The sequence below is a fragment of the Chenopodium album genome, chromosome 6, assembly GCF_948465745.1.
Source record: "Chenopodium album chromosome 6, dcCheAlbu1.1, whole genome shotgun sequence".
NCBI classification, from domain to species: Eukaryota; Viridiplantae; Streptophyta; class Magnoliopsida; order Caryophyllales; family Amaranthaceae; genus Chenopodium; species Chenopodium album.
The window spans coordinates 11,584,003-11,606,568 of record NC_137839.1 but is presented as its reverse complement, the minus strand read 5'-3'; the positions used below and the strand labels follow the sequence as shown (position 1 = coordinate 11,606,568).

Genomic DNA, 22,566 nt, shown 5'->3' with positions numbered 1-22,566 from the left:
CATATGAAAACTATGTATTGGATCATTTTAACAAGTATTCACATGAATATATTTAATCTTTTACACTCAGTATAAAACACAAAATTATTGATCAAAGTTTCGTATTGATAGCTATGTCGGTCAAGTATAATTGAGGTGCTTGAAATAGACAAGGTAATAGTAGTGGGGATTGAAGAAGAGAGATATAATTAATAATTATAAATGTATTGGAGATCAGGAGGACCCTACGGATTTGAAGCGATCCTTGGGGATCTAAATGCCGCTTAATTTGAAGAATTAGTAGAGTAGCACGCGTGGCCAAGAGGCCCAAGATTAGTTTCAAAGACTTAGCTTTTTAGTGACTTCTTAGCTGATGTTTTGATCTTCTTTTTCGTTGTTTGTTCTGCTTTTAGTTTGTTTTTAGGGCTTGTTCTTCGTGTTCACCAAAAAAAAAGTACTCCGTATCACTTAGAAAAAACGAAAGGTTTATTACAAACTAGCTAGTTAGCATAACCGTAAAGTAAGGATGATACTAGATTTGGTCGTAAGGTAAGAATAACACTAGATTTGGTTGACAAGTGATACGGCACAATCTAATATATATATATATATAAAGGGGAGTTTTTTCCCGAGTTTTTAGAGAGCCACATAAGATCTAATTTTCTTAGGGTGCCATGTAGGATTATAAATTTTAGTAGTAACCAATTAAATAGGAGATTATTAAAATCTTTTATAATTAAATAATTCAAATGCCACGTAAGCAAAATTGGCGAATGAGTTTTTTCAATTTAAATTAATTAAATATAAAATATTATCTTTTGATATTAGGAATTTTATCTAAATATATAACAAATTTTAGCACATAAATATATGTATAAAAAAATTATTTTTAAAAATTCAAACAAACAAACCGTGTATCGCACGGGCTTCATCTAGTATAATATTATAATATAGTAAAAGGCTTATACGACACGTGTGTCATTACTTGTCCTAATTTAATGAGTATTGGTCCAAATTACTTGATAACGCAAATCCACATCAAATTAGATCATTTTTGTCCCTAATATGGACCACAAAAGAAAAAATGTTGTTGTGTCATTAACTCAAAAATCAATGTCAGAGTAATTGTTTTTAGGCATATGAAAAAGACAAGGAAAGGAAAATGATACTACGTACTTAGCAATTTCGCACGAAGGATCGGTAAGATAAATAATTGTATGAACTAAAGGGGTCAGTAAACCGGATACCCGGATAAAATTTTAGGACCCGGACTTGGAATTAGTTGGAACCGGGTCCTAAAATTCGGATCCGGAATTGAAATTGGTTCAACCGGATCCTAAAATTTAGGAATTGGTATTGGAACCACCGGTTACCGATTCCGGTTCCGGGTACCCACTTATATTTGTAATTGTTAAAATATAATACAAACTAGGTTAAGTCCCGTGCCATGCACGGTAATTTTTAATACTTAATACTTATCATTAGTTTAACACTATTATTTAATTATAAAAAAATTATACCTAATTGCAAAATAACAATGTTTAATAACATCCGATTTACACTAAATTAGTGTAAATCGGCTCTCTAAACATAAACAATTTTGTTTCGATCTTGATTCACACATGCCAAGCTTCATTGCCTACAAATAAAAACCAATATTTTCTCTCTCTTTCTCATTCATTCAGAAAGTTCTTTCTCTCTCTTCTTTCTTCCTCAATTGGCAATTCTATCTCTATTCAACCTGGTTTATGTTTCTTCAACAACGATTATCTCTCCTCTTTCACTTATGAAGTTGTTATTTGCAAATTTAAGTTTGTTTATTTAATTTTATGAGATTTTTGTTTGTTTTAGTTGTTTTGATTCTTCGATTTTTAGGTTTTTTTATTTTGTTTTTGTTCTTTGTTTTTTATTTGATTCTACAATGGTGAAGAAGAAGAGTACAAAAAAGTCGTCAGAAGATGAAGGTGTGTTTTATTAATTTTTTTATGATTTTTTCAAAATGTTGATTATGTTAATGCAATTGAAAAAAGGCTGCAATTGCAAAGAAAAAGAAGAAAAAGAAAGATGCTGAGGAAAGAAGAAACGTTGCAAATGAAGCAGAAGAAGAAAAAAAGGGTAACTTTTATGCATGAAAAGGGTACCTTCCATGGGTAAAAGGGTAACTTTTATGTATAAAAAGGATACCTTTTGTGGGTAGAAAATGTAACTTTTATGCACGAAAAGGGTAACTTTTGTGGGTAAAAAGGGTAACTTTTATAGATAAAAAGGGTAACTTTTATACATAAAAAGGGGTAACTTTTGTGGGTAAAAAGGGTAACTTTTATAGATAAAAAGGGTAACTTTTGTGGGTAAAAAGGGTAACTTTTGTGGGTAGAAAAGGTAACTTTTATGCACGAAAAGGGCAACTTTTGTGGGTAAAAAGGGTAACTTTTATACATAAAAAGGGTAACTTTTGTGGGTAAAAAGGGTAACTTTTATAGATAAAAAGGGTAACTTTTGTGGGTAAAAAGGGTAATTTTTATACATAAAAATGAAAATTTGATTTTAAAATGGAAAAAAATACCTGATTTTTCGACTGATACTTCACTCGTTCTCTAAATCCAAAGTTATGAAGGCTCAGAAATTTGATCGGAATATCAATTAGAAACCTAAATCAGAAAAATTTGAGAGCGAAATATCACAATTTAAGAATGTAGCATAAAAAAAAAAGAACAATTTAAGAATGTTAGGGTTCGAAATTTGATAAAACGAAAAATCAATTGCAGACTGAGAAATATAGATCAAAGGAAGCGAAACTCTATGAGAGATCATCCTAACAACAACCTTATTGTAATTTGAGGTTGAATGTGGTCGTAAATTTGGTAGTTTGTTGGAAGAGAGAGAGAGGAGAGAGAATAATACAGAGTATTGGGGATAATGAATTTATTAGTGGCACACGTGTGAGAATTGCTGATGTACAATAAATTACTGCACACCCGGGGCACACAAAAGATTTTGATTGCAAAATAGGATGAAAGTTCTGTAATTATAATTTTTTTAAAAAAATTTATCACACTAAAGAAAACAGAGAGAATAATATATGCACGACTAATAAAAATAACTATGAATTACATTACAAAGTTATAGATAGCAAACTATTATTGCATATTATTGTATAAAAAAAATAATATCTTTGTTTGGATGTGTACAAATAGAATATACTTATCAAATAGGAAATGAAATATTATTGCATATATTTGTATTAAAAACTTTTCTAAGAAGCTTTGACCAAAAAAATAAAAAAAAAACTTTTGGAGGGAAAAATTTTAATCAGGAGATGACATGTGTCATTCCTGGTTTCGCATTTAGTATAAAGTTATAAATAGATAAGAAAATAATATCTTTGTTTGAATGTGTACAAATAGAATATACTTATCAAATAGGAAATGAAATATTATTGCATATATTTGTATTAAAAACTTTTCTAAGAAGCTTTGGCCAAAAAAAAAAAAAAAAAAAAAAACTTTTGGAGAGAAAAATTTTAACCAGGAGATGACATGTGTCATTCCTGGTTTCGCCTTTAGTATAAAGTTATAGATAGATAGATTATAATTTTTTAAAAAAAATTTATCACACTAAAGAAAACAGAGAGAATAATATATGCACGAATAATAAAAATAACTATGAATTACATTACAAAGTTATAGATAGCAAACTATTATTGCATATTATTGTATGAAAAAATAATATCTTTGTTTGAATGTGTACAAATAGAATATACTTATCAAATAGGAAATGAAATATTATTGCATATATTTGTATTAAAAACTTTTCTAAGAAGCTTTGGCCAAAAAAAAAAAAAAAAAAAAAAAAAAAAAAAAAAAAAAAAAAAAAAAAAAAAAAAAAAAAAAAAAAAAACTTTTGGAGGGAAAATTTTTAACCAGGAGATGACATGTGTCATTCCTGGTTTCGCCTTTAGTATAAAGTTATAGAAGATTATAATTCTTATTTTAGTTAGGTTCATTTTTAGCGTTTAATACTTATATTTTTATATGCATTAAGCCATTTGTATTTATGTTAGGTATTAATAATACTTTTTAAATTTACAAATTAGATACATTCAACATATTTTTATTATCTAAAATATATTTTGTTTAGCATATATTAGGTAACCGGGTACCCAACCAGTTTCGGTTCCAAAAAGATGAGAATTGGAATTGGTTATAACCGGGTCCTTAATTTATTACCCAGAATTGGAACCACCGGGTCCAATTTCAGTTTCGGACCCGCCGGTTCCTTACCGGTTCCGGTTCTAATTTCGGGTACCCGGAATTTTTGCTCACCCCTATGAAGTATGATTTCATTTTGTTTTAAAACTCAAGTCTTTGATTAAACATTCTTTGTAAAACAATCACCGTCATAGGAAGACCTTTTGCAAATAGAGAAAATAATTTTTTTACTACTGTATGTAGTAGCCATACAATTGTTAAGAGTAGTCTACAACAACATAGAATAGCAGCCAACAAGGCAACAAGTACACAACGCTTCTAGCCGCTAATCTCGTGCGATTGCGGCAGGAGAGCTATGATACTTCCAGTCTGCCGCAGGAGGAGGTTAGAAATACATACTCTTTTCCGACTATGAATCTACAAGGCTGATGATATGCATAAGAAATTTTGTAAAAACCGTTCTAGTATAAAAGTATTTTGATTCTTATACTATTTTCATGTGAAATGTCATTGTTTTGGAAGAACTAGATTAGCATTAATAATACAGTAATAGCCCTCCCTCATCTTTCACCTCATTAAAAAGGGCCCTTAAAATAACTCAAATCGCTATTTAAAATATTGATCGGATTGTCTAATGAAAATGAACTAGGAAGCAGGAACAAGTTCTCAAATTGGTGTTTTATACTAGTATGAAATGTTGCAGAAAACCTCAATTTAGTTACTATACAAAAAACACACATTAGCCTGCTGCTGTAGAGGACAGTGATTCGGATGAACAGAAATTACTTCAGGAAGGCAATGAAAGAAAGATAACAATGCTGTTCAAATTAATAATGAGCAGAAATTGTGCAACTGTCAAGGAAAATGTGGTTTCCAACTTTCTATGATCAGGAGAAAAAACACCAAAAGCATATCGATACATGGAACTCCTCAAGAGCAAGCACCCACTGTGCACGATATGAAGGAGAATGCAGCAGTAGCTCCTACAAGGCTGCAAATGGTTGGTGCAATGAACTGTAAATCCACAAAGGTTTGCTTTGGAAAACATCGGCAAGTAGTTTCAGAAGTCCTGCAAGCTATCAGTTGTTTTGATGTGTGGCATTTAGAGAGGGCGGTGACTTAGCATAGACCGTTATACCTCTTTGGATAGTACTTTTGCAGATCTCATGCATATAACTAAATTTTGAATTAAAGCTTCTTGGGATGGGATGAAGAACATACTGATAAAAAATAGTAAGTTGAAAATAAGATGCATCAACCTTAAAGAGGAGGGAAAAAAACCATTAGAACAGCATAGCATAGCTTGCAAATGAGAAATCCATCATTCTTGTTGGAAATGAAAGATTGAGATTTTGACTACCAGATTCCTGAATTATACACTCATTGTTATACTCCGTAGCATACATCACATCCAATATCCAAAAGTTGAGCGACATATGTAACCCGAGTAGAGTGAAGTATTTACACAAGTACACTACATCCACAACATGATAAAGCATTCAAAGCCTAGCCATGAATTCTCACTCCGTTAGTGATTATTAAGTGTAATCCTATGCATCAGGCAAAAGAACAGAGTTCGGAAATGAATCACTCCCATTGTTCGGTGCTCCTTCTATGTTGAGTATCGAAGTAACCAAATTATATATTTGAACATTTTCGAATGATGGCACCTTTCTTCCCCTGGCAAACTTAGGACCATGAGCCATGAAAACAGTCCTCATGGAGAAGAACGCGTTATCATAGCCATGAGCACCTCCACATTCAGTCTTGTTAGAGTTTTTCTGCTCAACTTTATAACCCTCTTCAAGAAGCCCAATTATAGGCGGAATCCTATAACTATCAGCATAATGAAGCCTACTAGGGAGATTTTCCTTAAGAAAAACCCTCAAATTCTTCCCATTCTCAACTTTCCCTGATTGCAAACCCTCATTCATCTTTGCAACAATCTCCTTAGCAGAAAACTCCGGTGGAGGAGTAATCGCAAGCAATGGAGTATAAGATTGAACCCAATCCGAATTAATCTCAATCCAAGGAGCTAAATCATCCAAAAATATCAACTTCCTATCACAAGTACCAACCATCCCATGATCACCCACCATTATAACATTAACATCCTCAAACACCCCTCTTTCCTCCAACCCCTTAATCAATCTCCCAATCATCTCATCAATCCTAACCACGGCCCGAGTAATCTCAGGGTCATCCGGCCCAACCTGATGACCCTGATGATCCGGGTCCTCAAAATACAATGTCATGAAAACCGGAATTTCCTCACTTGGCAAATCAAAATAACTAATGATCTTATCAACACGATCCTCAAAAGACACAGACCCATTATAACGTTCACAATAATAAACAGGACAATTCCAGTCACCTTTAATTACCTCAGAGCCAGGCCAAAAGTACGTCGCCGCCTTCTCGCCTCGCTTCGCCACGGTCTCCCACAAGGGTTCTCCGAGCCACCAGTGAGGTTCATGACTAGCCATTGAGAATTTCTCACCTGTCTTAGGATCAACAAAATAATTATTAATAATCCCATGAAAAGCCGGATATAAACCCGTTACAATCGAATAATGATTAGGGAATGTTAGTGTTGGAAAAACAGGGATTAACCCAAGTTCAGCTTCAGTGCCATTGTTGATAATGCGATGAATGTTGGGTGTCGGAGCTTTGAATTGGTACCCGAATCGAAACCCGTCTGATGAAATTAACAGTACGACGGGGTGGGTCAGTTTAGTGAGACGACGAGCTGTGATGTTACTATTATCAATTGACGATCCGTAAGTGGCGGAGAAGAAAAGAGAGGCGAATGCGATAGCAGTGATGAGGGAGATGAATGTGGTGAGGAGGAGAGAGAGAGTGAGGAATTTGGAATGGGAAGTTGGGTTTGGGGAATTGGGTGGATCTGTGTCGAAGGAGAGGAGGGCTGTTTTGGAGTTTGGGTGGATGGTTGGGAAGGTTGTTGAGTGGTGGAGATCTGAGGACTCCATTGAAGAATGAAGAGAGTGGGATTAAGGTTTTGGGTATGGAGGAGGAGAGAGAAAATGGAGGAAGATGAAGATGGTGGAATGGTGTTTGGAGTTGAGTTGAGGAGGATGGTGAAAGTGAAAGAAACGTTGAAATTGGTGGGAAGGATGTAGTGGATGATTAGTGCCTTAGTGGTTGGTGGATTGCACTAGGATTTTCAGCCTATTTTTGCTGGTGAGATAGGGCATATTTGGGCATATTGTGGTACCATTTTTGTGAAAATTCAAGGTTTTTTTTTTTTTTTTTTTTCATTTTAGGCCAATTTATTCTGTTAGTGAGAAGTTGAAAATGGAGAAAGTTGAAAATGGAGAAGCTCCAAAACAACTTCCATGAAAAAATTATAAATTCGAAAAAATTGTTTTCATTTTTCAATTGTCAGTTTTTAAAATTATCATAATTATAATTACTAGGATGGCTAATGCGCGCACCATAGCTAGCTTTGTTCGAAGAGCTTTTTTAATTGTTGCACATTATTCTAAATAGTTTTTTTTTTTTTTAAAAAAAAAAAAACAAGCAATTAACATAAATGGAGGCAAAACAAAAAAAAATAATTAACTTTAATGAAAACAAAATATAAAAAATATGTGCATATTAATAAAGGTAAACATATAATGATAACTAAAAGAAATCTAATGTTCAATGCAGAGGAAAAATGATTAGAGAAGATATTAGGAGAAGAGAATAGAGAGAGAGATTCTGATTGTTTGATTAAAGCCGTTACACCATCACAGCTTTAACATATGCACTTTGGAGCTGAGCCTTGCTAGTTGGCAGAGAATCTAATACATTCATTGTACCAAAGTAACATAATGCTAAATGACCACAAAAAAAAAAAAAAAAAAAAAAAAAAAAAAAAAAAAAAACATGCCAGCACATAGATGATTTGAATAGCTACATATCTAATTATTTGGTGTGATGTCCTTAATAACCCCCCTCAAGCTAATGAGTGAGGCATAGGAATGACAATGGATCAAATTCGGGTCGGATGTAGCTTACCCGCATCCATCTGTTGCTCCATCCGATCCACCCGTCATCCGCCTAACTCATCATCCATATCCGATCCATGCATCATCCGCAGGTGAAACGGATGGATTGGGTGCTTAGCGGGTGATAATGATAATAAAATTAACTTCTCTTAAAATTAAATATTATAATAAAAAAAAACACAGTAATTTAAAAATGACATACAACATTAATTAACTTATCGTCATTATATGTGGCTCCTTCTTCAACTTGGGCTTTCTTAACCTTGTGCAATCAAACACTTAACAGTCACTAGCAATGGCAAGATTGATAGTAATTAAAAGGGGTATAGAAGAGCAAAAAATGCCACTAAGAGTATTAGGATGTTTTATTAAAATAATTTACATGAGCAATGTATACACTGTACTGAGTGTATTTCATGAAGGGTCAACTAATTAGTATATTTCCTCTTTTGTTTTTTTAAATATATCGCGTGGATGATGGATCAGGTGGTTAGCGGATGATGGATGGCTTGGAGCTCCATCAAAATCCGATCCGTTCGTCACCCATTTCATCCATCATCTGTCAGTCATCCATTTAAATCAGATTATCGTCCATTTATTATAGCGGGTGGATCGGGTTAATGGATATCCATATAAAATTGTCATCGCTAGAAAGGAAAAAAAAAAAAAATGCTCCCTGCTTGTGAACATGTTGATTATGCAGTTAAACAAGAAGGACTTTTGTCAGAATATCAGCAATCTGGTTAGAGGAAGCAATCTTCTCAGTCTTGATAGTGCCTTGGTGAATCTGATCTCAAACATAGTGGCAATTAATCTCTACATGTTTTGTGCGCTCAAGTAGAACGGGATTAGCAGCAATAGCAAGGGCAGCTTAATTATTACACTTCAGAACAGTTGGTGGTAAATTCTTCAATCCTAGATCTTGTAGGAGATCGAGTTGTGAGCCTAGTCACCTCACAAGTAGTAAGAGTCATGGCTCTATATTCTGCTTCTGTAGATGGATGAGCAATGACGGGTTGCTTCTTAGCTTTCCAGGAAACATAGGAGTCACTTAGAAAAATACAGCAACCAGTTGTGGATTTCCTGGAGATAGGACAGCTAGCCCAGTCACTGTCACAGTAAGTTGTTAGCTTTGAAATACCTTGAGATATAGTACCAACTTGATATCTGAGTAGTCTTTTTGCAGCTTGCAAATGGACTGTAGTAGGCTAATGCATGAATTGAGCTAATATCTGAACTGAAAAGGCAATGTCAGTTCTTGTAATAGTTAGGTAGATGAGTCTACCAAGTAATCTCTGATACAAGCCAAGATCAGGAAGAATATAACCCTTATTTGCAGTTAATTTTAGGTGACTGCCCATTGGAAGCTGTAAAGGTTCGGTTTACATCATACTAAACTCTTTAAGAATATCTATAGTGTATTTCTTTTGAAAGAGAAAGAAGCCAGCTCTTGATCTGTCTATTTCAATACCTAGAAAATATCTTACAGGACCTAGATACTTCATGTGAAAGACCTCAGACAAGAGAGTTTTTAGACTGTTGATTTCTGACATGTTATTGCCACATATGAGAAGATCATCCACATAGACCAAGACAAGAGTGAAAGAGTTGTCTTTGATTTTTGTGAAGAGACTGTAATCAAATTTGGATTGCGTGAAGCTCATTTGAAGCAAGATGCAAGACAACTTGTGAAACAATTGTCTTGGAGCTTGCTTGAGCCCATACGATGATTTCTTTATCTTTCACACTAAGGTAGGATCAGCTTTAGGAACAAGAGAAATATCTGCAAATTTCTGTATTCTACTCCTAAGTCATGTGTATCCTTGAGGCAGTTTCATGTATACATCTTCTAAGAGATTGCCATTCAGAACTGTATTGGTGACATCCATTTGCACAGCAAACCAATCTTCCAGAGCTGCAACTGCTAATAGTGTTCTGACAATTGTCATTTTTGCAACTGGAGCAAAAGTTTTTGAGTAGTCTATGCCATACTTTTACTTGCACCTAAGAATGACTAGTCTGGATTTCTGTCTTTCAATGCTGCCATCAGGGTTGTATTTTGTTTTATAAAGCCATTTACATCCAATGACACTCTTACCAACCGGTAATGTAGTGATGTCCCAGGTATTAGCTTCTAGCTCAGAATTAATGGCTTTGACCTAGTGTGAGTGCTTAACAACATCTTTAAAGTGAATTGGATCAGTTTCCTTGGTTAGAGATGACAAGAGACAATTGAAATCAAGTTGAATGGTGGTAACAACAAGATTGGAAATGTGAAAGGATGGTTTGTTGAGCATGATGTAATATTTGCTCCAAACAGGTGGGAACATGATCTCTGGTCGATTTTCTTAATGGAGGTGGAATGGGAGAAGATTTTGGTGAGGTAGTTGTTATAGGAAATTTTTGAGGTGTGGAAGACGTGATGTCATCATATTGAGTTAAAGGGCTAGAGTGTGAAGTAGGTGAGGTAGGTGGAGTGTCATCAGACTTAGTGTCTGCAAAATTAAGGAAGTTAGTAGTAATAGGTTCATACAAGGGGTTGCATATATGAATATTGAGAGGAAGAGTGGTACGAAAAGATATGCTCATGGAAGATGACATCCCTGGAAACAAAGGTTTGTTTGGTTATCAGGTTTTTATGTTGTAACCTTTCTGGAGTTGCTGGATACCCTAAGAAAAGACAAGGTACCCCTCTGGCTTCAAACTTATTAGTTGGATGCTCTGGATTATAAGCAAATGTCAAGCAGCCAAATACTTTCAAGTGATCATAATTGTGTGATTTGTGAGACAAACCCTTAAATGTAGTTCTGTTGTTAAGAATAATGTGTGTTGCAGTCAAAACATACTCTCCCCAATATAACTAAGGCATAGAAGCTTAGAACCTCAATGCTCTTGCTACTTCCAGCACATGCCTACACTTTTTTTCCACCCTTGCATTCTGCTGAGTTTTTTTTTTACACATGATGTCTGATGAATAATGGCATGTTTGACAAAGAATAAATGACAAGGGCCATCATCAAATTCCAAGGCATTGTCAGACCTTATAAACTTGATTTTTTTTTTTCCTGAAAATGTGTCTGAGCATATGAGTGAAAGGTTTCCAAAGTCTTGAGAGAGTCTGATTTGTATGGAAGTAAATATACCAAAGTATTCCTACTGTTATCATCCACTATGGTTAGAATTAGCTTGTACTTGCCTATAGAGAAAACTTTATATGGAACCCAAATTTCCATATGAATCAATTCAAAAGACATGTGAATCACTCAGAGTATATGGTAGCTTGGTGAACTTTGACATAGGACAGTGATGCAAACCTTTGTAGTTTGCTGAGTGTAGGGTTTCACACAGGCTATATGCTTAAGTTTTCCAAGAGATGCATGTCCTAGTTTGTGATGCCAAAGGGTGAGAGATTTTGTTTCATTGGTCACTTCTTTTTCAATGTTGCTATTTAAGCTAAGAGAAGTCATCTTGCCTTTAAGCAAGATGTCCTGTGCCCAAGGATCTGTGAGATGGTTCACTAGATAGTACAAACCATCTCTTATTCTTCCCAAACCTCTGATTTTCTTTGTGTTAGTGTCAAGAATCAGGAAGTAGCTTGGATAGAACCGCACTTCACATTGACTGTTGTGAATTAGATTCTACACTAATAGAAGATTGTGCTTGAACAATGGCACACACATCACAAGTGTGAGACCTGTCTCAAGTACAGAATTTCCCATGTGAGTGGTCTCAGCCTTGTCACTAGTGGGAAGATTGATTTTGGGGGTGTTATACACACTCCTTTAATTTCACTCAGATTCTTCAAGTGTGGTGCCATATGATTCGATGCTCTAGAGTCTATGATCCACTCACTTGAGCTTACTGCAGCATCACATGAGATCATGCTTGAGAAATGATATCAGTCTCAAAACCTTTAGCCTGAGTCATCAACTTAGGCATCGTTTTGGCTAATTGTTCCAATTGTTGGGGTGTGAACAACAACCCACCATTATCTGAATTGGTTTGAGCCACAACAACAATTTTTGAACCACCATTTTAGGACTAGAATTCCATCTCTGAGCACCAATGGATTTAGATCTATTAAGAGGTGTTGAATGGTTATGCTTAGAATGCCAACTGGGATAGCCAATGATAGTCCAACACTTGTCACTTCTATGGCCTTTAAGACCAAATGTTGTGGACCCACAAATGATTTGTTAGCTCCAACAGGTTTTCTATACAGAGCCATTGGATCACTTGCACACTTGTTGAGGTTCAAGACCTCTCTCTGAGCCTCTTCTTGTTACATAGTAGCATTAGTAGTCTCTGATGAAGGCAAGGGAATCATGAGAAGCAGATGACTTCTTTGAGGGTTATATGCCTCATCCAATCCATTCAGAAATTGGAAGAGTTTTGCCTCCTCTCTCTCTGAGCGTTAAAAGCATTCAAAAGGTTTTACACTTCTACACTAAGATTAGATATAGCAGGCAGCATGTTCATAACATCTAATTCTTCCTAGAAAGCGTTCAATAATGTATAATATTCATTCACAAGCATGGAGTTTTGTGTTATCTCAAATATATCCTTATTAAGTTTATAATAGATTTCTTAACATTGGAAGAAACATTATGAGTGATCTGGGTAATTACCATGTCATTGCAGGTGTTCCAGAGCTCAGCTTTTAATTCATCATCAATTGGTTTCTCAATTGTACCAAGCACAAATCCAAGCTTGCGTTTGGAGGAAAGATTAATCTCCATTGTTCTACGCCAAACCCTGTAGTAAGAAGATCCTTGCAGCTTGTCTACTTGCACCAAAGTAGCACTATCACAAGGGTGAAGAAAAAAAGGATTTAGCATATCCTGAAATGAGATCTTGCCACCACCAGCCATTGATGCAGAAGAAGATTAGGAGAAAGAGGAGAGAAGAAGAGAAGAAAAGAGATTTAATATAAGGGAAAAAAAGAATAATAGAATAACAATCAATAGATGATATTCTATCACTACATTGATTGGCTTTGATACCATGATAACTAAAAGAAATCTGATGCAAATAATTCAATAATGTAGAGGAAATACAATTAGAGAAGAGATTAGGAGAAGAGAATAAAGAAAGATATTCTGATTGCTTGATTTAAACCATTACACCATCACAACTTTATTACATGCACTAAGGTGCTGAGCCTAACTAACTGGCAGAGAATCTAATACATTCATTGTACCAAAATAACAGAATGCTAATTGGCAAGAGAATAACAGAATGCCATCTCATAGATGATTTGAATAGCTAAATATCCAATTATTTGGTGTGCTGTCATTAACATATAAATACATATTTTGAAAGGTATAATTGAAATTACACTATTTATAAGAGTAATCTTGTACTTTTCAAGGTATAAAGATTGTTAGAACTACTCCCATGTAATGCGCGATTTTTAATATTTATTACGGAATATCAATTTTAAACTTTTAAATATGAAAAATAATTTGTAAAAAAAAAAAAAAAAAAAAAAAACTCCAACAATTAAATTAATAATCAAGTTTCAATACGCCAAATTAATAAATTTTCCGATTCCAAACCAACACTGAGTTATTAACCCAAACTAGCCCTAAATAGTTTTTTTTTTTCACATAATCACATCCCTTGTGACTTTGTGAGTCTTGTCTTGTGAGTTGTCTTGCGAGTACTAAAAGTATTGGCTGTTGGTGATCTATTGCCTGTTACAACTTCACTTCAAAACTCCCCAGTTGCTGCTTTGCAAGCACTAGAGCAAGAAACCAATAACAATGGCGTACATAAGCATGGGCGAAGCGCACAGAAGAATAACAGATTACCTCAACAACTACTCCGATGCCATTGCTACTCAAAACGGACCTTTACTTCGTCGTCTTCTTTCTTTCTCCTCCAACAATCCCAAACTCCTCTCTGTTGCCGACGCCCTCAACATCTTCCAGGTCTTTCTCTTCTTCATCCTAGGGTTTATGCTTATGAAACTATTTCAATTCTTAATTATTACTATTATTATTATTAAAGTAATTGTCTTTCAATCTTATATTGTATTACAATTTTATGGGTTTTGATTGAATCTTACAGGATGTGAGTAGGTTGATTAGACAATCACATGAAACTTTGGTTCCTTTGCTTCGAGCTTTGCAGTGTTACAAGCTTGGTCAATTGGTTGATTCTTATAATTCCTATGAGAAATTTGCTAAGTATGATATTTTTTTGTTCATTTAATTTGAGATTGATTTATTTTTATTGAATTATTAAGGGTAGGTTGTAATTTGGAATGGGTGATTGTTTAGTGCATTTATACAGGAATTTCGGAACTGGGAATCGGCGTGGGCGTTGGAAGCGTTATATATTGTTGCTTATGAGATTAGGATTATTGCTGAGAGGGTATGATTGATGTAAACTATACTATAGTTGGATAGTTATTGGCATTGGTTATGGCATTTGTTTGAATTATTTTGTGTGCTGTGATCATAGGCTGATAGAGAGTTGGCATCAAATGGTAAAACCCCGGACAAATTGAAGGCGGCTGGTTCTTTTCTCATGAAAGTTTTCGGTGTCCTTGCTGTATGTTTCTTCACTTCCTTCTTAGTCCCTTTAGTTTCGTTTTTGATTCAGCATATACAATGCTTTTATTATCATTGCTGCTTTTTGTAGTTTGTGGGTTTATATTGTATATTTCGAAAGGAAAATTGAAGCTTTGAAGGCATGTTACTGGTTAGGTGAGGACATGACCGTGGTATGCCATCAAGTTATCATGTTTTTTTTTTTTTTTTTTTTTTTTTTTGAGAATCCAGGAAAGTAAAGGGTTTATTTTGGGAATTTAGTCGAAAATAGTTTTAGGGAGTTTGGGGAAAAGTTTGTTAGGTTTATAAGTAAATTCTTCATATCACTATAATAATTTTGGAGTTGCGAGCTCCTTGTGAGTACACAATTCTGTTGTTTAAATGGTGTTCACGAGTTAAATTCACTTAATACATATTGTGATGTAAGTTGTAAAAATGAATTCGAGAATTTCATAGTAATGCATCATTATACTAATATCACGTATTCAGATCAATTAGAAAATTTGGAAGTTAGATTCACTATTGTTTTTGTAATGAAAAAAACTTATACTACTTTGCTGAGGTAATTCAAGACGATTTCAAGCATTAAAGTGTACTCTGAGCACCTTTTTGACTTTAGGTCTGCAAGTTAGAAAATTGCCTTACTTAGATCCTTAATGGACATTATCCATTGCCTCATAGATTGTGTGAAGTAGGCTGGAAATGGAAATATTAAGAGGCCTAGACCTGGAATTGGAGGCCATGACAAATTGTAAGGCATGCCTAATACTCCCTCTATTTGTTCTTTGTTAGGCTTCATTAGATTGGTCATTTCTAAGTATTTTAGTTAAAGTACTACAAATATTCTTCACTTTTTATATATGGGAAGACCAAAAAAGACATATGGCCTATCATATAGGGATGGAGAAAGTGATGATAACTTTAAAGTTTTTCCTCACTTTATATTCACTTGCTAAGTTTCTTGGGCTAATAGGTTCGATAAATAAAGTTCAGGGCCATAAGTTAAGTTCCAAGGTTAACAAAGGTAATTGAAGGTTAATAAAGTTTTAATATGTTCTGGTTAATTTTAGGACCAATAAGTTTAGATAGGTTCAAGATAAGTTATTAAATTTAGATGAGTGAGATAAAGGTGAAAAGAGCACACCTTTAGGTGAAGCTAAGGCTGATAATGATTTAGATCAAACTCCAACTTGGAGTAGCTAGTCTCAGGTGATCTCAACTTCGTTAGAAGCTTTCCAAGCTCCAACTTTATCAAACTCAAAAACTTGAAGTTTAATGTAGTTTACATCTTGAACCAAATTAAAAATAATTCCAACCATTTAGCTATTTTTGGATATCTTTGCTATTATATTGGGATCCTCACTAGTGTGAAGTCTTTACAAGTAAATGCAAGCCAGTATTTTTACATGTAAAAATTTAATGTCAAAGTCTAGCGTAACTCATGAGTCTTTCTGGTTGTGTTATTTAACGCTTTAGCCCTACTCAGCTAACTAAGATCTAGAGTAGCTAACAGACCACTTAAGCTCATCATCCCCCCTACACAGAGCCAAACTTTGAATCTTGAACTTAGGGATAAGTCTTTGCTCATCAGTGTATCACCTTAGAAAGAAAGAAAATTTTAAACAAAGGATTATTGCTCATCAGTGTATCACCTTAGAAAGAAAGAAACAAATACTTGACGAAAAGATGAGTAAATTTCAGACTCCTGTCTTCACATAATCTGGTTAGCTTTATTGTAAGATATCTGTAGGCTAAACTTGCAAACTGTAAACTAGGTAAATCTTGTGGCCTCTTGTTCTTGGTTTCTTATCATCTCATCCTATCTTTTTGAAAATCATGTATATGCATGGTGGCTGTGTCTTCTTGAGTTCTGCCTGTTTGCATCGAAGAGGGCTGTTCCAGGAACCATGCTTAGATTCATTGTTTTGATGGAATGCTGTTGATATGAGCTGCTGTGTTTGGCAGGGAAAAGGGCCAAAACGTGTTGGAGCTTTGCATGTGACTTGTCAGTTGTTCAAAATCTACTTCAAGGTGCATTTTGATTGTTGCTTTAATCTCTTTAATGCCTTCTTTTCCATTCTGTCATAATCAAATGATCTTATCTCATGTAAAATATGTGCTGTTATTGCTAATTGTATCACTCCATCATAAGTATTTAATGGGTGTTTCTTTCACCTATTAGACTAGAAATTGATGTAGGTAAGAATTATAACAGGGCTCACCCGTGTAATATAGGATTTTTATTTTTAATAAATGAACAGAAGCAAAATCAGATTACAAATTAGCTCAGTTTCTTTATATCTCCCACTGAACAACTACTAAAAGCTCCCTTTGCCTCAGCCCAAGAAGATGCTAAAAAGAAATTCTATCGCAAAGCAGATGTCTAGCTGGCATGGTTCTTTAAAAAACTCGAGCAGCACCTCAAAATTGCCATTGCTCCCAAAGCAGTGAATGGCTAGCATGGTTCTTTGGGAAACTCGAGCAGCACCACAAAACTGCCATTGCTGCATTTATGACATGAATTTTTCTTCTTTACTCTAGCTTCTAATGATGCTCCTTAAGTGAACTTGCAGCAACTCCAAACTTTGGATATCTAATGCAAGGACGGAAGGGAGGGAATTGGAAGGATCCATTTCCTTTCCCTTTTAATAAATCAAATCCCTCCATTGTTGGAGAGATTTGGAAGGAAAATGGAAGGTCACCTTCTCCCTCACCTCACCTCACCTCCCTTTCCTTTCCCTCTTTTTCCTTCCCCTCTCTTTCCCTTTCCCTTTCCCTTCACTATTGCTATCCAAACACAGTTTTAATGTCATGTTATGTATGACTGGACTTAGTTTAGTGAATTCATCGTTCTATAATCTTGATTATGTCCAAGGAATGGAGATCTCATGATTTGATGAACTTGTATTATTTGCCTTTTTACAGCTTGGTACTGTCCATCTCTGTCGAAGTGTAATAAGAAGCATTGAGACTGCTCGTATATTTGATTTTGAGGAGTTCCCACCCAGAGATAAGGTACTTCAAAATGCATTGTTTCCAAACGTTGTTTATTGCTGTCAAAATACATATATCAATATATATGCTTATATTCAGGAGATGTTGGACTCCTATGTTGTGGCAGGTGACTTACATGTATTATACGGGCCGACTTGAAGTTTTCAATGAAAATTTCCCAGCTGTAAGATTTTCTGTTTTTGTACAGCAATAATTTTATCTTATTAAACCTGTAAAATTACCTTACGTCTTATACAAATGTTTGTTGGAGGATCTGCTGTAGTTGTAAGTTGTTAAGAAACTGTGATTAAACAGCTCTCTACGCTATTTACCAAAAAAATAAATAAATTAAAAAAAAAAAACAGCTCTCTATGTTTTTTGTGAAATATTTAGGTTCCTTTGTACTCTTGTAGTTTATCTAGAAATAAACATACAGCTCATAAATCTTGAGTATTATAAGAATACGACTGTTCTGAATTACAAAGATCAGCAATTAGTGTTTTTAAGTTCCAGATTGACAACCCAAACATTCTAAGCTGAGCAATCAGTGTCTGCATCTCTTGACTGGTCATATGATTTTGAAAGTCCATGAAATAAATTTGTCCTTGCTCCAATTGTCTGAACCTTTGTGATATTTATAAAGTAATTCAAGGTCTCTCCAATAAGCAAACTGCTATTGTTTCATACAAGCATTATTTGTTAGGTCAATGAATGGCCACCATTCCTACTTAACTCATGTATTAACCAAAATAAGAGTCAGAAAGCTTTGTTTGCTACCTCTCTGTGAAACAGCTTTCCGGACACATGTTCCATCTGAGAGGCCAATCAGTTGAGCACTTGAGCATGGATTTTAAGCATGGAAACTAACGTCATTCTGGTTCATTTAGGTGCTTGAGGCAGCTACGTAGGACCAATTCTCATTCATTTACACTTAACAATTTATAGAGCCATAGATCCTGAAAATTAAAGAAATACAACATAAGGAATTAATTAATGGCTGGGAAAAGTCACTGGTGCTGCATATATGTTTTGTAGCCTCAGATCAGGCTGTAGGAATCAACATATTGAAAGATTCTAAGAAAGTAAGGAAATACAATATAAAGAATTAATTAAGATTTTAACTTTTGGTTCTAGCCCTTGTAAGTATGGGTGAAAAAGTCAGCTTTTGAGGCTCGCTCTTGAACATAAACTCATTAGTCCTCGATCTTCTTGCATCACTAACAACTCTCACAGTTAAGGGAACAAGATCCAAAGCTCAGTTCACTCAATATGTTTGTATTACTAGTTTACTACTAACAAGTCATAATGGATCGACCAAGATCCAAAACAACACTTGCTGAATCAACCTAGGACAAAATGTCTGCTAGTTTTGCCTTTGGATTTGGTAGTTATAGTGGAAAATTCTGTTCATGGTTCTAGTGCATATCCTTGTATCTAAAATCAGTGTCTCTAACCTGCAGGCTGATGAGAAATTGTCATATGCTCTGGCTCATTGCCATCCTGACCATGCAGCCAATATAAGGTACTGTTTGCATCCCCTTCGCAATCTCTGGTCTTGATATCTTGCGTTCTTTGAGAGTCTCATTATACTTGTAGGTCAAGTGATATTCCTTTTTCTGCAAGCAAAAGTCATATACTAAGTATATATTTTTCATTGTGGTTCAAATGATTGACAGTTAGAAATACATGTTAAAAGAAAAAATCTACTGAATTCTGCTTTGTTTCATTCTTATCCCAACAAGTTTTGTAGCTCACCCTTGTGCATATCATATTTGTAATTTATGTTCATTTTGTTTATTATAGTAACCTTCATACTAAATTTTGATCTATGCAACCTTTCCACCTTGGCAAAGAAGCCTCAGTTTGCATCTCTGATTTCTTGGTATGAGATGTTGCCTGAACAGCTCTCTCCAGTCTCCACATTTGCACGTTCTGGAGTACAGCAGAAATTTCTCTGCTCTTTATACTGTATAGACAAAATTCCATGTTCATGCTCAATTTTTTTTTACTTATTCTTACATGATTGAAGAGAGGGATGGGTTTCTTTAGTTCACATTCATTTATATGAGTTTCCCTACTTTTTCTGCATCCTTTTGTATTCTTCTTTTTCTGTTTTTACATGTATATTGGTTTCTTGGACATAACAGGATGATCCTAAAATATCTGATACCTGTAAAGCTTTCCATAGGCATCTTGCCTGGAGAATTACTGTTGCAGAAGTATAATCTTCTTGAGGTGAAATATGTTATTTGTTTTTTGCCTTCTCAATTGTTGCTATTTCAATAATTTCCAAGTGTTCTCCATGTACCAAGGAATACAACCTAGCAAAGAAAACGTCGTTTTCCCTAAAAAACTTGCAGAAAGCAACCATTGGGATTTTTATTATTGTTGACATATTTGATCTGCTTTTGTTACACTCAAGTTGTACATTTATATGTGGTATTTGCATTATGCAGTACAGGGATGTTGTCTTAGCTCTTAGAAGAGGTGACCTCCGACTACTACGGTGTGCTCTCCAAGAGCACGAAGATAGGTATATTTTGTTTTTAATGTTTGGCCCCTCAAAATTATTCATTGGGTGTGCTGATTTGCTATTGTGGAATTGAATTTTGTTTTTTTCAGGTTCTTGAGATCAGGTGTTTACCTTGTATTAGAAAAACTCGAGCTGCAAGTTTACAGAAGATTACTGAAAAAAATGTAAGCACATATTATCTTCATATACATCATGTTCTCATCAAGCTGGTTATTCATGTATCTTTTCACATTTGTAGCTATACCATCCAAAAACAAAAAGATCCAAGTAAAGCACATCAGGTGAAATTGGACATTATAGTCAAAGCACTGAAATGGCTTCAGATACACATGGATCTTGATGAGGTGATTGCTTTTTTACTTATTAATTCTGCTATTGACCAGTTGCAATGGGGGCTTAATCTCTGTGCTAATACTTTGATGCAGGTGGAATGTATAGTTGCAATTCTAATTCACAAAAACCTTATAAAAGGGTACTTTGCACACAAGAGTAAAGTCGTAGTTCTTAGCAAGCAAGACCCTTTCCCCAAACTAATGGGCAAGCCGGTGGGTCTGTGATACATAAAAAAGGTTAACATCTTTCTGATGCTTCAGTGTCATGGCCTCAAACTAATTGATGCAAAACAAGTTGACAGTTGCATATCTTCCAACTGCTGAATGAACGATTGATAGCCAACGCAGATATGCAGCTCAAAGTAGCCAAGGGATCGTAGACCTTTCTGTAGCTTGGTCTCATTGCTTCCAAATTTTGACTGGGCTTGTAAAATCCTGTAATTTATACTAGATTGGCTTGTGTGCTAAACTGCTAATCAATCTCACCTGGATGTATTTTATTTGTATCTCTTGTGCTTTGGCTTAGTATCTCTGGTATAGCACTAAAATGGAAGAGCGTCAATGCGATTATTTGAGACCTAAACTGTGTCTCCACCTTTACGATTGCAGGTTGGGATTCACTAGGCCCAAGCTAACTCTCAACAATAGAGGTTGTGACTTAACTGGGAAGGCAGATTTTGAATAAGATAGGCATGTGCCATAAGATTAATCTTCATTTTATAAACTGAAAGAAAGATTTGTATTTCTCCATATTAATTGTTAATTTGCACATACATGTTTATTGACGACGTACATTGCAGCCGTTGCAGGTTAAAATTGCGTCACTAGGGTATATGGTTGACCAGGGAGTAACCAAGTACTGCCTTCAAACTGCATCTCTCTCGCATCAAGATGCTAATGTAGTTTTTTTGGGATGAATTAATATACACCAATTAACAGTCCTCTATAGTTTGGCTATCGGGCAGGACAATGGATTAGGCTTGGTATGGTTGATAGTAGGTTTGGCTCAAAAAACGTAACGGATTAGGCCTCAAATGTCGTTACGGATTAGGCCTCAAAAAAGGTTACGGATTAGGCCTCAAACGTTACGGACTTGTAGACCAACGCTAGCCACGGGTAGTCCACAAGATTCTTGTTAAAATTTATCTCATTGTATATCTTATTAATATCAAGTTTTTATAATATTTACGCATATTAAAAATGGAGATATTTATTTTCGTTTCAAAAAAAAAAAAATGGAGATATTTACATTTTAAGACGCATCTTAAAACCGTGAAAAGTTCGATAGAGCAAACAAATAGTGACAAAGGGTATAGTAATTAATAGGGGTGAGCAAAAATTCAAGGTACCCTGATATGGAACCGGAACCTGTTCGGAACCGTAGGTTCTAAACCCGGAACCTGTTGATCAGGTTCCGGTTCCGGGTAATAAAATTTTGGATCTAGAACCTGTAGGGTACCCTGTTAGTACAAGTTCCCTATAGGGTACATGAAACCGGAACCTATATGGTATTAAAAATTCTAGACAATTAGTGTTGGTTTGTTATATTTGAAGTACTATACTAAAGTTGTAAGCTTTTATTGTGATCATCTATTTTAAAAAAAAATAAATTTGTCACAATTTATCAAGTAACTATTAAACTTACTTGGACAGACAGGGTACCCTGTTTAGGAACCGAAACCTACAGGTTCCGATTCTCAATTCTTAGGAACCTGTTGCAACAGGTTCTGGTTGCGGTTCCTATTTTTAGGAATCTGTTGCAACAGGTTCCGGTTCCGGGTCCTGATATTTTTACAGGGTACCCTGCTACGCTCACCCCTAGTAATTAACAGTGTATATCTTTAGAATTAATTTACGACAAGTATTTGAAGCATAAATCAACATAATAGCTTGGTACATATGCCTTTTTCCCTGTAATACGAGTACTATTTAATGGGGGACCTGTGGGAG

At 35.0% G+C, this 22,566-nt stretch overlaps 1 protein-coding gene and 1 pseudogene across 1 annotated transcript; one reads left to right on the top strand and one right to left on the bottom strand.

Moving 5' to 3' along the window:
• Window positions 1-4,878: 4,878 nt before the first annotated feature.
• Window positions 4,879-8,234, bottom strand: LOC145635859 (nucleotide pyrophosphatase/phosphodiesterase 2 pseudogene; annotated as a pseudogene).
• Window positions 8,235-13,949: 5,715 nt separating this feature from the next.
• LOC145634596 (enhanced ethylene response protein 5-like) lies at window positions 13,950-21,144 on the top strand. The gene is made up of 13 exons (XM_081686013.1): window positions 13,950-14,133; window positions 14,273-14,391; window positions 14,485-14,578; window positions 14,669-14,758; window positions 16,723-16,788; window positions 17,683-17,772; window positions 17,879-17,935; window positions 19,212-19,273; window positions 19,899-19,986; window positions 20,208-20,284; window positions 20,374-20,448; window positions 20,523-20,628; window positions 20,710-21,144. Exons 1-13 carry the CDS (start codon window positions 13,966-13,968, stop codon window positions 20,839-20,841), a joined length of 1,224 nt encoding a protein of 407 aa, XP_081542139.1. The 5' UTR covers window positions 13,950-13,965; the 3' UTR covers window positions 20,842-21,144.
• The last annotated feature ends 1,422 nt before the right edge of the window (window positions 21,145-22,566 follow it).